This window comes from Rosa chinensis, chromosome 6, assembly GCF_002994745.2.
Source record: "Rosa chinensis cultivar Old Blush chromosome 6, RchiOBHm-V2, whole genome shotgun sequence".
NCBI classification, from domain to species: Eukaryota; Viridiplantae; Streptophyta; class Magnoliopsida; order Rosales; family Rosaceae; genus Rosa; species Rosa chinensis.
This window is the reverse complement of record NC_037093.1, coordinates 2,968,868-2,984,593: the sequence shown is the minus strand read 5'-3', so window position 1 is coordinate 2,984,593 and position 15,726 is coordinate 2,968,868. Positions and strand designations below refer to the sequence as shown.

At 37.7% G+C, this 15,726-nt stretch overlaps 2 protein-coding genes across 2 annotated transcripts; one reads left to right on the top strand and one right to left on the bottom strand.

Annotated features, from left to right (window-relative positions):
- Nucleotides 1-2,361: 2,361 nt before the first annotated feature.
- Nucleotides 2,362-6,195, top strand: LOC112174049 (DUF21 domain-containing protein At2g14520). The gene is made up of 11 exons (XM_024311748.2): nt 2,362-2,829; nt 3,422-3,498; nt 3,593-3,676; nt 3,981-4,094; nt 4,215-4,301; nt 4,490-4,629; nt 4,726-4,813; nt 5,039-5,112; nt 5,226-5,347; nt 5,453-5,721; nt 5,839-6,195. Exons 1-11 carry the CDS (start codon nt 2,652-2,654, stop codon nt 5,887-5,889), a joined length of 1,284 nt encoding a protein of 427 aa, XP_024167516.1. The 5' UTR covers nt 2,362-2,651; the 3' UTR covers nt 5,890-6,195.
- Nucleotides 6,196-11,426: 5,231 nt separating this feature from the next.
- LOC112172039 (solute carrier family 40 member 2) lies at nt 11,427-14,991 on the bottom strand. The gene is made up of 8 exons (XM_024309200.2): nt 14,723-14,991; nt 14,384-14,534; nt 14,091-14,287; nt 13,352-13,819; nt 12,893-13,064; nt 12,581-12,718; nt 11,981-12,091; nt 11,427-11,797 (listed from the first exon to the last, which is right to left on the bottom strand). Exons 1-8 carry the CDS (start codon nt 14,854-14,856, stop codon nt 11,639-11,641), a joined length of 1,530 nt encoding a protein of 509 aa, XP_024164968.1. The 5' UTR covers nt 14,857-14,991; the 3' UTR covers nt 11,427-11,638.
- Between the last annotated feature and the right edge of the window lie 735 nt (nt 14,992-15,726).

Sequence of the window (15,726 nt, the reverse complement as noted above, 5' to 3'; positions counted from 1 at the left end):
CTGGTTAGTCGAAGATGTGAAGTCAATGTTTCACCTTTTCAATTCATTTGTTTCTACACATTGCCATTGTAATCAGGTAGTGGATAAATATGTTAGTAAGACAAACAACTTTGTTTTCTGCACTTTAAATTTGAAAAAATCATCGTCTCATTCCTTTGTTAGGGTGAGAGTTTGGCGTATTTTAGGCATATGTTCACCTACAGTAGCGTAGCTAGAAATCCTATCAAGGAGGGTTAAGAACATGATTGAAATAGCTTACTAACTTTATGTAAAAAAAAACTGAATTTTCGTAGTAAACAATAAACGATAGTTTTACAGTATTTTCATATGTTTGTGGCTTAGATTTATTGACACTTTGATGGTTTACTAAATATTAAATAAAAATTAATGGAAAATCATAGAATTTGGAAAGAGGCCGGTGGAGGGGTCAACAAATGCTTTACAAATTATGTGAAACTAGAAACATTACATAACTGGAACTCAAAAGTCCAAGGGGTCAAGTGACCCTCCTCCACCACCCCTAGCTACGCCCTTGTGCCTCCCTATTTCTTGTCACTGATAACAACCCTAGCCTAAAATCCATCATCAACAACCACCACAACCCATTATAAATTCCTACACCATTGCGACTTGTCAGATACCTTGCAGATCCATAACCTTTTGGCGACGAGAAAGAGGTCGTTGGACGTCGTTCGTGCAAACAAGAAGAGATGCAACTATTCGAACAAGCGCGACGAGAGGCCACATAGAAGAGTTTGTAGTCCTAAATAGTCTTCATTTGTCAAGTTATTCCCTTACGGTACGCTTAACGATCGATGTGTCAAACTCAAAGAGGCAGTGCGATGTCATCATCTCTATTATTTCACTGTTACTTCATCATTGTTCGTAGTATTAGTATCCCTGCCATTTGATAATCTAAACCATTATTAGCATGCCAATGTCGTACGACCAAAGGCATCTCCAACAGTGCAATGTAACTGTGCACTTTAACCCAAAGAAAAGCAGCATCGTTCTCAGACCCCGCCAAATAAATCGATGATGAAATGATGAACAAGAAGATTGAAGATGACGATAAACGACAGAGCCGAATCCGCATATTCGGGTATTCGGTTCGGACGCTCCAATTTGACCCACTGGGACTTTGAACAACACGTCATCTCCACACACAACGACGGCAGCCTGAAACCAACTATATGCAGATGAGAGATTTGCTTCTGATTGTCATAGCACTATTATTATATTTACCATATCCTTACTTGTCTCACTTATAACATTGTATATTGTTTGATTTTGTACGATTAGTCGACTCGGCTTTCAGTCTCATTATTCTATTCATTTGGTGGTAATGAAAACAACTTGAGCTTTTTTATCTTTTTAATTTTTTTCTTTGGTGGGTGAATATTTTGGACTTTCTCGTCAAGTGAAATAATGAAAATTTTTGAGATTTTAAAAGCGACACCATTGACAAATAGTACCTAAGCTAAACTAATGAGGTTTTCAAGAAAAAAAAAATCAACAAATATTTATGCGATATTAAAGAAGATTACAAAAATCTTTAAAAGACATGACTCACCATTGAAGAATAATCGCAAAGCAACTTGCAAATAAAACATATACTTGGTTGAAAATGCTTACAATGGTGTAGTGATAAGTCCCAAAATAAGGGTGTGTGAACATTACTGATGTAGCAATTGACTTGAAGTAAAGTGCGCGAATGACTTAAATTTAAAAAAAAAAAAACTTTTGGGAGTCTGGACACTATGTTGATTTGATTCCCGTGAGTATCAATGCGTCACTTCATCAACTATGTTTTTGTGATAGGTTTGACATAGTCTAACTTTGTATCATAATTATCACTATGTCAGCTCATTTATTTTGTGTTAGGGTTTGACATGATTTAATTTGTCACCATAATTCACTATGTCAGTTCTTCTGTTTTTGCTTTAAGTTTGACATTATCTGACGTTTTACCATATCATTCATTGTGTCACTTCATCAACCATATACTTGTGTTAAATTTGACACGGTCTAACTTATTCCTATAACTTTCACTGCGTCACTCACTCAACTCCATGTATTTCAACTCACTTAAATTTCGGAGATGATACTATTACCTCACTTGGACCAAAACAATACCCATGTTTTTCTCTTTGCTTTGACCTAACCGTAATTTTTGGTTAGAAAAAAGTCAGTTCGGTAACATTACTTGTCTGAAAAGAAGATAAGAAGGTGAACAGTAAAACTGAAAGTGTAAAAAGCGAAAAAAAAAAACAAAGAAACTAGAAGACAAAAGAATATCAAAACAGTACTGTTTGTTTTTACCGTCCCTGTCATTCCCTCCTGTCAATTTCTCCTTCTTAATACAATCCCAATTTTAGGAAAAAAAAAAAAAAAAAAAGGTGATGCCAGAGGCCACCATGATATAAATTCCCAGTTCCCACCATTCTCTCTCATCCTTCTCTCTCTAAAACTCTGCAGTCGGTGAAGGAAAGCTTCTTGATTGCAATGGAGGTGTTGCTCTGACTCATCGCTCTGTTTCCGAATTCGGAGGAGAGTTTGGAGGAGAAAGACAGAGACTTTGCTACAAAGCAATTGAAAGTTTCGATTTTGGGAGCTGAGAGCAGAGAAAAAGCTTCAAGCTTTTTCTTTTAATGGCGGTGGAGTATGTGTGTTGCAGTAGCGGCTTCTTCATTCACATACTGGTAATCGTGTTTCTGGTATGTTTCGCGGGGCTAATGTCTGGGCTCACCTTGGGCCTCATGTCCCTGAGTCTCGTCGATCTTGAAGTCTTGGCCAAGTCAGGGAAGCCCAGCAGTCGCAAGCATGCTGGTATGGTTTTGATCGCTGTTTTTGGTTTTGGAAATTTGACGCCTTTTTGTGCTCTGTTTGGTTTGCTCTGAAAATGTGACCAAAATAGTAATGGAAGATGATCAGAGCAAACCTAAAATTGTGTGTAAAGTTCCAATTTTTAGCAATGAATAGGTTTAAGTTTTATTTATTTGGATGTTGAATTGAGTTTTGTTGGCTATTGGAGCTGTTAAAAGGATGTTTGGATTGGAAAGTTTAAGAAATTGGTGTTTGTGAAGTCAAGATTGTAGTAGTCGGTGGTTCTGTTTTGTTGAAATATAATTAGGCTTCTTAATTTGGAGGAAAGTGATTTTGGCAAGGTTTGATCATGCATCTTGCATGAGGTGATGAGGTTTCATCTGGGAATTTTTTATTTATTTAATTTCCTGGGTTTTGGAGATAAGATGTAGAGTTAACATAGAGCTTGTAATGAAAAAGAGAGGGTTTGTGCAAGGGACTTGAGCTTTGTATTTAGGGATTATGGTTTCGCTAGTGTTGCGTGATAATGATTTGTGTTGTTCCTTTTAACTGATCGTTGCATGTTTTTGTGTGTATTTTTTGTTGCTGATTTCAGCAAAGATATTGCCAGTTGTGAAAAAGCAGCACCTGTTGCTTTGCACCCTACTAATTTGCAATGCTGCTGCAATGGAGGTAAATGATATTGATGTTTATTGGAAGAAGAGAAATAAAAGCTTTTGTACTTATGATAAAAAATTGATGTTGATATGTTTGTTCCTTCTTTCAGGCACTTCCCATTTTCCTGGATGGTTTAGTGCCAGCTTGGGGTGCGATTCTAATTTCGGTGACACTAATTCTTCTGTTTGGTGAGGTAAGTTATCTAGAGAAGGATGCTGAAGTCAATATCAGTGTTTGGAGTTTGTGTGGATGATTTTAACAAATTAGTTTATCAATGTTAACTAAGCAGCTCTCAGATATGGACCCATTAAATTGGTAGATCCAGGGCCTTAAGTTGTTGTCCCTTGATTTTCCAGGAAAAACAACTTGTAGACCATGAAATTACTTTTAGTCTGGCTATTTTGATATACCCTCTCACATATATTCTTCAAAATTGTTATGATGTCAAACATGGAGTGTATGGTGTGTCACTAAATTCTGGTTACCTCTGTGAGCAGATTATACCACAATCTGTTTGTTCCCGTTATGGTTTGGCGATAGGTGCAGCAGTGACTCCATTTGTCCGTGTCCTTCTGTGGGTCTGCTTTCCTCTTGCATATCCAATTAGCAAGGTGTGACATGCTGATTAACACTTGTTTCTCTGCAATTTATTATGCCAGTGGTAGGAGGGAAACTTAATTGCTTGATAACAAATATTTTCTCTGACTATGTATTTTCTATTTGGTATCCAGTTATTAGACTATCTTCTCGGCCATGGACATGTAGCTCTGTTTCGCAGAGCGGAGTTGAAAACGCTTGTAGATATGCATGGCAATGAGGTGCATCTACCAGCTCTCAATTCATTCCATTGTCAATCCAACCTTTATCTCCTTAGCTTTTAAGAGAAAAATATATTTGTCTTTTCTAAATCTCATGATGCCTCTCAATCTCTTTCTTGTGGATCTTTTATTATCATTTCTTCTTATGGTATAACAGCTACTCTATAATAATGTGATATCTTGTCTAGGCCGGAAAAGGTGGAGAATTGACACATGATGAGACAACAATTATTGCTGGAGCACTTGAACTCAGTGAGAAAACTGCCCGTGATGCCATGACTCCTATAGCTGAAACTTTTGCAATTGATATCAATGCCAAGCTTGACAGGTTTATTTACTTTTCAATATTTGAACAGAAAACTCACCTGCTTTTTGTATAACTAATGTTTTGGATCTGCAACTCTAAATGCTGCTGATCACACAGGAATTTGATGAATCTGATAATGGAGAAAGGGCATAGTAGAGTGCCAGTTTACTATGAAGAGCCTACAAACATAATTGGACTTGTCCTGGTAATTTTTTAACAAGTTTGACTGCAATTCGAAAAATCCAAACTCTTCCTTTCTTTATATAGGGAATAAACATTTGAGCAACTTCTGTAAAGAATCGAATTAAAGATTATGTTGGGTTTACTGGAGCATAAAAATTGTATTTTGTTTTTGCTTTCATGATTGATATGCGATAATATATTTTTATTGCTGACATACTTTTCTCGACTTCTTGAATTCAAATCTTAGGTCAAAAACTTGTTGACAGTTCATCCAGAAGAGGAAACACCTGTAAAGAATGTCACTATACGCAAGATCCCAAGGTACTTTTTATTCGTTGAAGGAAAGCCATGTTTGTTGGAGATTGAATTGCAGTTCAAGTTATCATCTATCACAATACCGATAATCTAATTTCCTACCCTTATTTATCTGATAGGGTTCGAGAAACATTGCCGTTGTATGACATACTGAATGAATTTCAGAAAGGTCACAGTCACATGGCTATTGTTATAAGACGGTGCAATACTGAGGAGCAGCCCAATGGCAATACAGCTGACAGTAAGCCCTGCTTCCTACTGTAAAATGCCTTGAAAAACTTTCCTACAGAAAGTATCTCCATTTGTTGCTTCTTCCCCTTTAACCGGTCTTTGCTTCTTTCAACAGGTCCAGTGAAAGAAGTGAAAGTGGACATTGATGGTGAAAAGCCTCCTCAGGAGAAGATTTTGAAGAGCAAAAGATCACTGAACAAATGGAAGAGCTTTCCTAACAGTGGGAATATTTCACAGAGGAGTGGGTCCAGAAGCAAGAAATGGTCCAAGGACATGTATTCAGACATCCTTGAGATAGGTAGTGAAGCACTCCCAAAGCTCCCAGAAGAGGAAGTGGCTGTTGGCATTATAACAATGGAAGACGTTATCGAAGAGCTTTTACAGGTACCAACTATCAGCTTAAGCTGTATTTCAGAATATGCTTCAAATTTTCGTCAATAATTTCTAATACAAAGCCTTTGTTTTTTGATTTGTTGACATCAACTATACATTGTTTTGCAGGAGGAGATATTTGATGAAACTGATCATCAGTATGAGGACTCATACTCATAACACCAGTCTTTCTAGGAAGCAGTGTCTTGTAGTACATATGATCACAAATCACAATATATTCGTTAATTTTGTTTGCCCCTGGGTTCTAATATAGGCAATCAGGTGCACTAGTGGAACCGTGTCTATAGTCATGGAAGCGATGTGGCATTTATTAATACTCTAGTATATCACCAACTTTATATGTTTTGAGGTGAATGGCAAATTTTCGCCGCGCTTAGTAGTGAGAAAGATGTTTTTGTCCAAGCTGCAGTTGTATGTCAGAAAGTAATTTGGCAGTGAGGAAGCTTAAATTTGGCAGAAGTTTAATTTTGGTGGCGTAAAAATATAGTCAGAAAGTAATTTCAATTTGCTTGTTTCAAATTACCCAATGTTTACCGAAGTACGCCATTCCACTAGAGTTCATAAAATAACAGTGATCAGTGAGAAATGGGGTTGCCAAAAGAAAAAAAAAATTGTTTTTCTATGGTCAGAAATTTGTTACTGATGCTCTTCTTTGAATCTTGGTCCGTCTTTATTAGATTCTCCTCAGGTGATTCTTTTGTGTTTGACAATCTAGTTCGGGTAGCTAGACCCCGGGAGGTTCTAACGTAACTGACACTCTCCTCTCCTTGAATACTATGGGATGATTGGAAGCTCTTTATACGGTGCAAACAATTTCTCCAAGCAAAACATAACTTCTATGGAACCAAACGAGGAGCACGAAGAAATCAAGTGCAGGGATGCAAATTCACCTCAAGCCAAATATGCTTTTATTCCCTATTCCAAGTAAAAACTCAACGGCTTGAATAACTGCAAAGACTTCCACGTCGACGAATTTGGAATGTCAAGATTCGAAGTAAATCAACTGCTTCCTGTTCTCTCTCCATTTTCTTTCGATCCCTATGCTCGACAATGGTGCACATCAAGCCATAAACTATACTAGAATTATAGGGCACACCAAGCCACATACTATTTAGCCGAAAACAAAGCTGTACAAGTGACCAAGACCTAGTTAATTCAATGATACTTCTTTTCATTTGTCGAAAAAACTCTGAATAAAAGTGAGATGAATTAAAGGTAGATGTCCTTAAGAGCATCAAGAGGGAATTTTATTACTCATCTTAAAAACCAAAAGAAACCCTCTTGCATGATCTAAAATGATACTGCACCAACTGATCCATTCAATCCCGGACGATTCATCTTTCTTCATCTTAATTACTGATAATACCCCAAGAATATATTCCCCTTAACAAAGTACATGTACACACAGAAAGCTCCTTGATTTGTTCCTTTTAATGGCATCCGTCATATATTCTTTTGCTTGATCAACATATAGTCATATAGCATGCACGAGCACACTCATCCTTCATTTTCCAAGTTTATTCCTTTCCAAAACCGAAAAAGGAACGGAACGGAATATGCGAACATTAGCATCACTACATGGGTAAACTTTTGATGTCAGGTACGTACAATGTCGGTAATTTAGTGAAATTGCTCCAGAGTGGTTAGTACTGAGGCCAGATTTCACATATCCTCTAAGCTGTGTGCATGGAACTATGCTACTCATGTAATTTCTCAATGCCAAAAGCCAAATCTAACAGTTAGTTCAATCATCAAGCACGCGTGCGCGCACACATTTAGGTGTTCACTATCATGAATTGCTGCGAGGGTAATTAACGACTAATATTGAAGGTAATTAACGACTAATATTCAAATTTGCTCACCACTGTGGTGATATATCATCACCATATTAAAACTTGTCACGTCATATAGAATTAATTGAATACTTAAAATATAATTTTTTAATAAAACATTATGATAAACTATAATTATGTTTTATAACACGTGACAGTTTTGTATTGAGTGGTGGTATCACTACCAAAGTATTGGTGGTGAGCAAATTTGAATCCATCATCATCGACTACACATCAAGATATAAATATCTTAAACAGCTCTATTTTGGTTCAAATAATTTTGCAAAACTAGGGATTTATTAATGAAGACCTAGCAATTGAATGGTCATATTAGTAATTGATCATTGGATCTCCGATCATTTAAATGTATGTATATATACAAGCAGGTCACTTAGGCCCCATTTGGGATTACTTCATTTAAAAAAAAAAAAATCAGTTTTTGTTCAAAATTTTAGATTTGATTGTGTTTGGTAAATAAATAAAAAACAACTTTAATTAAAAGTTATAGGTCACTTGCAGCAGATTTTAGAAGCAGCCTAGAGGTTGCTTTTAGAAGCTGCTGTGTATCAAAACACACTCTGCAGTTGTTTTATGTACTGACAGCACTTTTAAAAATATTATTTTTTTTTTTTGAAAGAAGGCGATAGCCAATATATTGATCAAAAGCCAGAATGGCCCTTACATACCCTTCCGCTGCCATCTATAGACAGACAAGAAGATGTCTTAGTACCCACAGTGGTACATACAACTAGGTCACTCATTTGACATTAAATACATCGAAATAGCATGAATCTTCCATCGGTACTGTAAACACGAAAAATCCTGCAACGAATGAAAGAAGGACACGTGTACAAAATAATATATTTTTATTAATGAATTTGCGGGTTACAATCTCTGTAGATGCCCTTTCACAAGATTCTCCTCTGATTCGATCTCTGAGGTTGATTTAATCCAAGGGTGGCAAGCACTTGATCTTGAATCAAACGGTTGCAATGTGGACTTCCTACTATGTTGACGATTTGAGGAAGATGATTGACCAAGGGCTGTAGAAGCTTGATCTTGATCGGATTTAGGCCACGAGTGGTGTCATGTGATGAGTGTTCTTCGGCTTTGGTAGGGGATGAACCAGCACGTGTGTTTGGTGCTTGTTGATTCTCCACGAGCTTAATGAAGAACTTGTAGAGGATTTACTTTGTTGAAGACAACTTGAAGACGACGGATGATCAAGGGCTATAGAGGCTTGAACTTGATCAGATTTGAACCACGAGCGATGTCACGTGGCGAGTATGGCTTTTGATGGTGGATGAATCAGCACGTGTGTTTGGTGCTTGTTGATCCTCTGCGTGTTTGATGACTTCCGAGCTTGTAGGTGATTTCCCCTGCTTGTCTGAAGTCAGCGAGGTGAAGAGACCGGCTATTTGGCAGCTTGATGGTTCTTCACGAGCTTGGGAGACTTCTGAGCTTTGGAGAGGTTTCTTCCATCCGCTTGCGTCCCTCTGTCTGTCGTCGTCCTCGATGGTATACTTGGCTCAAGGGTGATTGACGCTTGATCTTGAGTCGTATGATGGCCACTAGGGTTGACACGTGACGAGTGCTTTGACTTGAGGTTGCATGGTGATGAACCGGCTATTTGGCAGCTTGAAGGCCCTTCACGCGCTTGAAGACTTATGAACTTTGGGAGTGATTTTTCTCTCCGGCTGAAGTCCTTCTCTTGATTTGAGAGGGGTATTTATAGTGTCGGCGTCTCTCTTAATTTGGAATGCCTTGATGACACGTAATTAATTACATTTTCATTAATAGCATAATCAAATCAATCAGCTTTAATTGATCGATTTAATCACGACTATTAAGGAATTGAGTCAATCAATTTGATGGCTGATTTTAATTGTATTTCATTAATAGCATAATCAAATCAATCATATTTAATTAACTGATTTAATCATGACTATTAGGAATTAGCCAATTAATTTGATGGCTGATTTTCGTCTTGATTATCAATTTAAATAAATTGATATCTAATCAGCAGACGAGATTTAATGCTTGATTTTATTCGGAATCAATTGATTTGATTGATCCGCTTTAATATCAATTGATTTAGCTGGAGAAAATTCATTTATTGCCGTCGAGCCTTTCATGTATCGCCAAGTGTCATTCTCTGAGTCTGCGTGATTTTGCTGACTCACAAGCCACGTGAACAATTTGTGGGACTCACATGCTGACTAAATCTGTTCAGTCATAATTTCAAGTGGTGACCGACTTATTTAATGGATTTATTTTCATTAAATTTTTGGTATCTACAGGTACTGCTCCGGAAGATTCGCTAGAGGCACAAAAGTGCGTAGCTCCCTAAAAAATTAGGGACTTATTGAAAGTAATAAAATTACTATCCTAGAGTTCCTTAAAAAAGGAAAATAAAACCAGCTATTAAATAGCCCAAATGGCCCAAAGAAAAAACAGAAACCCTAGGCCCAAATCGCTGATCCAGCCCTGTTCCATCTCCACCTCCCTACGCTGAGGAGGACGCATGCCGCAACCAGAGCCCTGCCCAACCGCACCGTATCGTCTCCGCCCACTTCAAGGACCACCGCATACCACACCGCCACCACCGCAAAGGCAACATCGAATCGAGAAAGCACTAGACCCGATCCAAAAGAAAAGGATCCCTTGTGCCCCTAGAACGCCGACTGCACCCCAACAATGAAGCTGCATAGCCGCCGATGCCTGGAGTCAAAACACCAGCCCACGCCGCCCCTTGTCCCGGACGTCATGACTCCCACCACGGAGAAGCTTCGAACCAAACAAAGCAAAATCTTGATATCAGACTTAGAGCCACTACAGATCCTAGAAACCAGAGGACCCTAGACCATCAACACCCGTCCGGCAGCCTCACAGTGACGCCGAGGCAAGCCCCACCGATGTGGAGTGCCGCCGGACGAGAGAACCTTGGCTAAACCTCGACCAAAATTCGAGCGTGTGCGGCGCGTTCCTGTCTCTCACAGAGAAGAGACCGAATACACGGTAGGAGTTTTTAAACCTCCGTTTTAAAAATATTATTTACCAGACACGAAACTGTTTTAATTTATAGCTTTTAAAAATATGGCACAGGTGGTGTTCTGAGAAACTTTCATGGCAACTTTATTGCTGGGTTTGCTTATAGAGCTAGTTTGGTTACTTCTGCGTTGCATGCGGAACTGCTAGCTATCAAGTATGGGATGGAATTTTTGCAGGCCTTGGATATTACCAAGGCTGTGATTGAGAGTGATTGTCTTCAAGCTGTTCAAGCTATCAACTCTTTAACTGAGGATCGGTCTGAGTTTGCAGCTCTAATTTTAGACCTGCAAGGTTTACTGCATACTTTAGGGGAGGTTACAGTTTGTTTTGCTCCTCGACAGGCCAACATGGTGGCTCACCGTCTAGCTAGTTATAGCTTTGAATTCAATATTCATCTTGAATGGTTCACTAATGCTCCAGATATTATACTGGATGCCCTTATATATGATTGTAATCGTATTTAGTTAATAAAGTTACTTTTCTCTCAAAAAAAGAAAAAATTTATAGCTGATTATTCTCACAACACAGCAGCAGTAGTTATTTTTTAAAAAGCCACAGTAATCCTAAACTAGCCCTTAGGGATTCATTTTTTGTACATATTGCTTCTGTGATCTACTTTTTTTCAATTCCTTCACATTTCAACATTCCGATCGTTTAGTTTTTGCATTGATTTGATCTACATCAATACCTTAACGATTTCTAATTCGGTTGAAAATTTACAAAATAATCAAAGTGGAGAATGCTTATTTGAACAATCGGATTGTCGAAATGTGATGGAAAAGTGGTCCCATAAGAAATTCATATAATGCACACAAAAAAAGATCCCTCAGTGAAGTCCCTAAAATACTTTTCACAATGTAGCTTGAAATATGTAATAATACAATGCCATATTTTGGTTAATATACATATGAAACACGCTAGCATAATAGTACTATAGGCCAGGACTAACATTCTTATCTGAGAACTGGAGGCCAGACTTGGAAGATTAAATATGATCAAGATTTCGAACAGCAAAATGGACCCAACTATACATTTGCAGATTGTGATCTAGTAATGCACTTAAGAAACGGAGTAAGTTTCTCAAAGTGAAGGAGGTGCTTCCGGACACGGTAAAGGTGTAGGGTGTAGAGCAATGCAGCCAATGTTACCACCCCGAACGACACCAGAGTCAACTTCCAGAAATCCTGAACCAGATATTACATGCATACAGTTTATATAGCAGTCACAACTTCTAGGCATAATGTAGTATTTTGAGTAATTTTTTTCAAATGTGCATGCTTGCCAATCTTTGTAATACTGAAACCTCACTATAATTGGTGAAAAATAAAGTGAAAGCTAATTAGTTACATGATTGAATGATGGATTACCTGTGGATTAGATATAATTATTGCCATGACATACCCCATCAAATCCATACTAGACTGAAGGGAGCTTTGAACACCTCCCACTACACAACGTTCCAATTCAGGAACTTGATCCTGTAAAACTTCCAAACTGAGTAAAAGCCATTAAGTTAATTTGCAAGATTAGCATATATATGAGGTGGTTAATTACGAGAAATTCTAGTGTAGTGGTAAGTATCTCATACCCACATTTACAAAAGTGAGAACAAATTTTGTTGTCAAAGTTGTAATTTGAGTCATACTTTGTGTAATCTTAGTTTTAATAATGATAATTACACCTCTTACGACATTTTACAAGTTTTTGAACAAATTCGTTGTCAATGTTGTAATCTTAGTTCTAATAATTGTAATTACACCTTTTACGATATTTTTACAAGTTTTTGAACAAATTCGTTGTCAATGTTATAATTTTTGTTTAACTATATGTAAATAGTGTAAATGAATATGGTAACTTTTGTTCTCAATATTGTAATTTTGGTTCAAATACTTGTAAATTTTTGTTCAAATAGTTGTAAATAAGGGTATCTCATACCCACCAGTACACTAGTTTGTCTCGTTAATTACCTGCATTTGTTGGATTACTGCCAAGTCAAACATCCATAATCCAAGCCGAGAAGTACCTACTCCTGCCATCAGCATACATGCTGACAAAACTCTATTGGGGACCCATATTGAACCAACACATAGTAGAAGGAATGTCCACTGCATCGAGCAAACCACATAAATGAGGGAATATGATGACTTTCCAGTTCCCATGAAGCTGACAATTCTTACTTTAACGGAATGACAAGAGATTGGAATTCGAAAAAATGGATCAATTGATAGAGGAAGCAGGGAGTTTTATCAGTCCAATAGAATAGTACTTGAGGTTTTTACCTGAGACCAGATGGACCAGAGTCCAGTTCTAAGTGTTAAGATATGAGATTGCAAGATTGGATAAACCACTGTTGCAGCAATTCCAACTCCAGCGCTTACTCCACGCACTATTCCAATTATGTATGCAGGTATACCTTCCCATTCCAAGGTAGCTGTCATTAATGTTCCAAACCTGGAATATATGACAGAATCGGTGTAAAAATAATGAGACTAGCTATATAGAACACTTTCTGATACATACTAAAGGTAGTATTCACTGCAGACGATATGTGGGGAATTTGATACATTAAGTTGTCAGATTCTCAATAGTCAATAATAAGTTGTTGGCCTAGATAGCTAGTTAGAATGTATAACATCCTACGTGCCAGTCTTGATTTACAGAATGTAACATGTCCTATATTTGGCAAGAGAATATATATGTGTGTGTGTGCATGGATGTTATGATGTCAGAGCTGTCACCTGAGGACAGTGAAATATAACAAAGCCAGAGCTACACCCGGGAGTACCACATCTTGCTGCAAGTATACTCGCCATGCACTAACATATGGAATCCTTGAGAACTGTTTAATTCTTCTCTTTATCCAGCTTTCTTGGGAAATTTCTACATCATCTTCATCTTCACTGGAAAGCAAGTTACTTCTTGTCTCATTCTGATCTCTCTCTAAATATCTTGATAACTTCCTTTGGCCGCTTTCACCTAAAGCCGGAATCCCCTTGTATACAGAAGTAAATAGCCAATATTCCAGCCAAATAGATATAGTATTCCAGAGTGCTAAAGTGAAAGCAGAAGCTTCTAATGATACGAAGCTGATAATTAATCCGGTTAGGACAGGAGCACAGAGCTTGCAGAACAGATCAATACGCCTCATGACTGAATTAATCTTTGTCAGTACTTCTGGAGAATGCCCTTCTGATATCACCACCGCCCTGTGCAAAAATTTGGAAGATCATCACTGGTCACCATTGGTTATATTTAGGTTTCCAAGAAGAAAATTAGAAATTAAGATCGAGCAATGTAAGTTACAAAATCGTGTGATGATTATGGGAATTTGCAATGCCAAGCTGTGCAATAAATTAGTACGTAGAGGCGAATGTCACCGAGAGATTTTGCATGTGGAACAAGATTACGCAATTTCACACAAGATGGAATGCCAATTAGAAACTCATTTTATTCTCATGTAATCAATTAACTAATTACCAGTCTCTTTCGACTAAGATGGTACCAGCAAGAGTAGAAAGAACTCCAACAGCTCCTGAGATGTTGGTTAAGATTATGAGAAAGACGAATGCATAAAAATTTGTGAGCTTCAAATCTGCATAGACCAGTAATGCCATCACGGTGCCTCCCGCAATCACAAAAGAGAGGTTCTGTGTTACCAGCCAAATTCGGAGAACCTGTAGTTTCATTAAGTTGCAAGTGTATGTCAAAATAGTTTAATAATACATATCTCCATGTCTCTCTCTTTTCTAAATTAAGCTTTCAAAGTCTACCTTTGAATATGGAAATCTGTCCACCCAATGTCCAATAATGGGTCCAAAAAGTGCAGTAGAAGCTGATTCTACTGCACCATATATAGCAGCAAAGAGTAAAGAGTCTGGCCAAATGTTTATCATGTATAAACCAACAGAGAAGTCCCACATTCTGCGAACAAAAAATAAAATTAAAATTAAAATAAAAGATAAGGAAATTCAGTAAAATTAATTTCCAACCTCTTATATGATATCTTTGCAAGGCTTTTCAGTAGGATTCTATATATTCTTATTCTCAACATAAACCCTAACAAAATTATTACATAATATATAGCAAGAAAAGAGATGAGGAAAATGAACCTGGTACCCCATCTGGCCAAGAAGTGGCCTACGTATAGATATGTGATAAGAAGGGAAGGAAGAGGATCAGATTGAGGAATAGAAGGCTGTTCTTGCGGTCGGGCCACGAGGGGTTCTGTCAGTTGCTGCTTCATTTCAGGCTCCTCTTCGTTCTCCGTGCTTTCTGTGCCTGTCACTACAGGTGGCTTCTTCTTTGGGTCAACGCCTCGCCGTTTGTAAGCTTGTAGCTTTTTGAGCAATTAATTAACAGTGTAAGACTCTTATTCTTTATATCCTGATTGTGACAGAGATTCTTAATATTTGATATCTAGTCGGAAGCTCAGAGCCAATAGAAAGTTGGGTATCCATCATATACGACTGACTGATGTTTTGTTAGTGGCAATAAAAGACTAAACAAATCTTACAAAGAAAACTGAACTAAGTGATGTTTTGTTAGAGTGACAAAAAGTAGGAGCAAAAAGTAAATCCTACAAAGAAAACAGAACTCATGATTAAGGATGGCAATGGGGCGGGTTGGGAATGGGGATCACAATATCATTCCCATCTTCGGGGTAATTCTCCACTCCCATCCCCGCCCCAATTCCCAATAAAAATATATAGCAAATTACCACTAACTATACTTTTAGTCCAGTATTTCCTGCTATTGGTAATAAATTGTCTGAGATTGTAGTTATTGCTAATTTGCTAAAAAATATAGCAAATTATCACTAACTATACTTTTAGTCCAGTATTTACCATTAACAGGCTTGTTTTTTATATTTCCCTTGCGGTACTGTTTCTGACCCATGCGCAAGGCCCAAACCCTGTGCGGCCTATTTCCTGACGAAAATGTCCCTAAACATATTAATAGAGGAAGATAATAATCAATAGAGAGAGAGAGAGAGAGAGAGAGAGAGAGAGAGAGAGAGAGAGAGAGAGAGAGAGAGAGAGAGATTGAGATCGAGATCGAATTGAAATCAATCAAGACGATGAATTTGAAATTCTCATTCAAACTAGAATTTTGA

Coding starts and splice junctions, on each gene's coding strand:
- LOC112172039 (XM_024309200.2), bottom strand. CDS start 14,856: ATGAAGCAGCAACTGACAGAACCCCTCGTGGCCCGACCGCAAGAACAG. Junction 13,820..14,090: donor ATCTTAGTCGAAAGAGACTG/GTAATTAGTTAA, acceptor ATTTTTGCACAG/GGCGGTGGTGATATCAGAAG. Junction 12,092..12,580: donor CAGTAATCCAACAAATGCAG/GTAATTAACGAG, acceptor GAAGTTTTACAG/GATCAAGTTCCTGAATTGGA.
- LOC112174049 (XM_024311748.2), top strand. CDS start 2,652: ATGGCGGTGGAGTATGTGTGTTGCAGTAGCGGCTTCTTCATTCACATA. Junction 4,302..4,489: donor TAGATATGCATGGCAATGAG/GTGCATCTACCA, acceptor TATCTTGTCTAG/GCCGGAAAAGGTGGAGAATT. Junction 5,113..5,225: donor ACTATACGCAAGATCCCAAG/GTACTTTTTATT, acceptor TTTATCTGATAG/GGTTCGAGAAACATTGCCGT.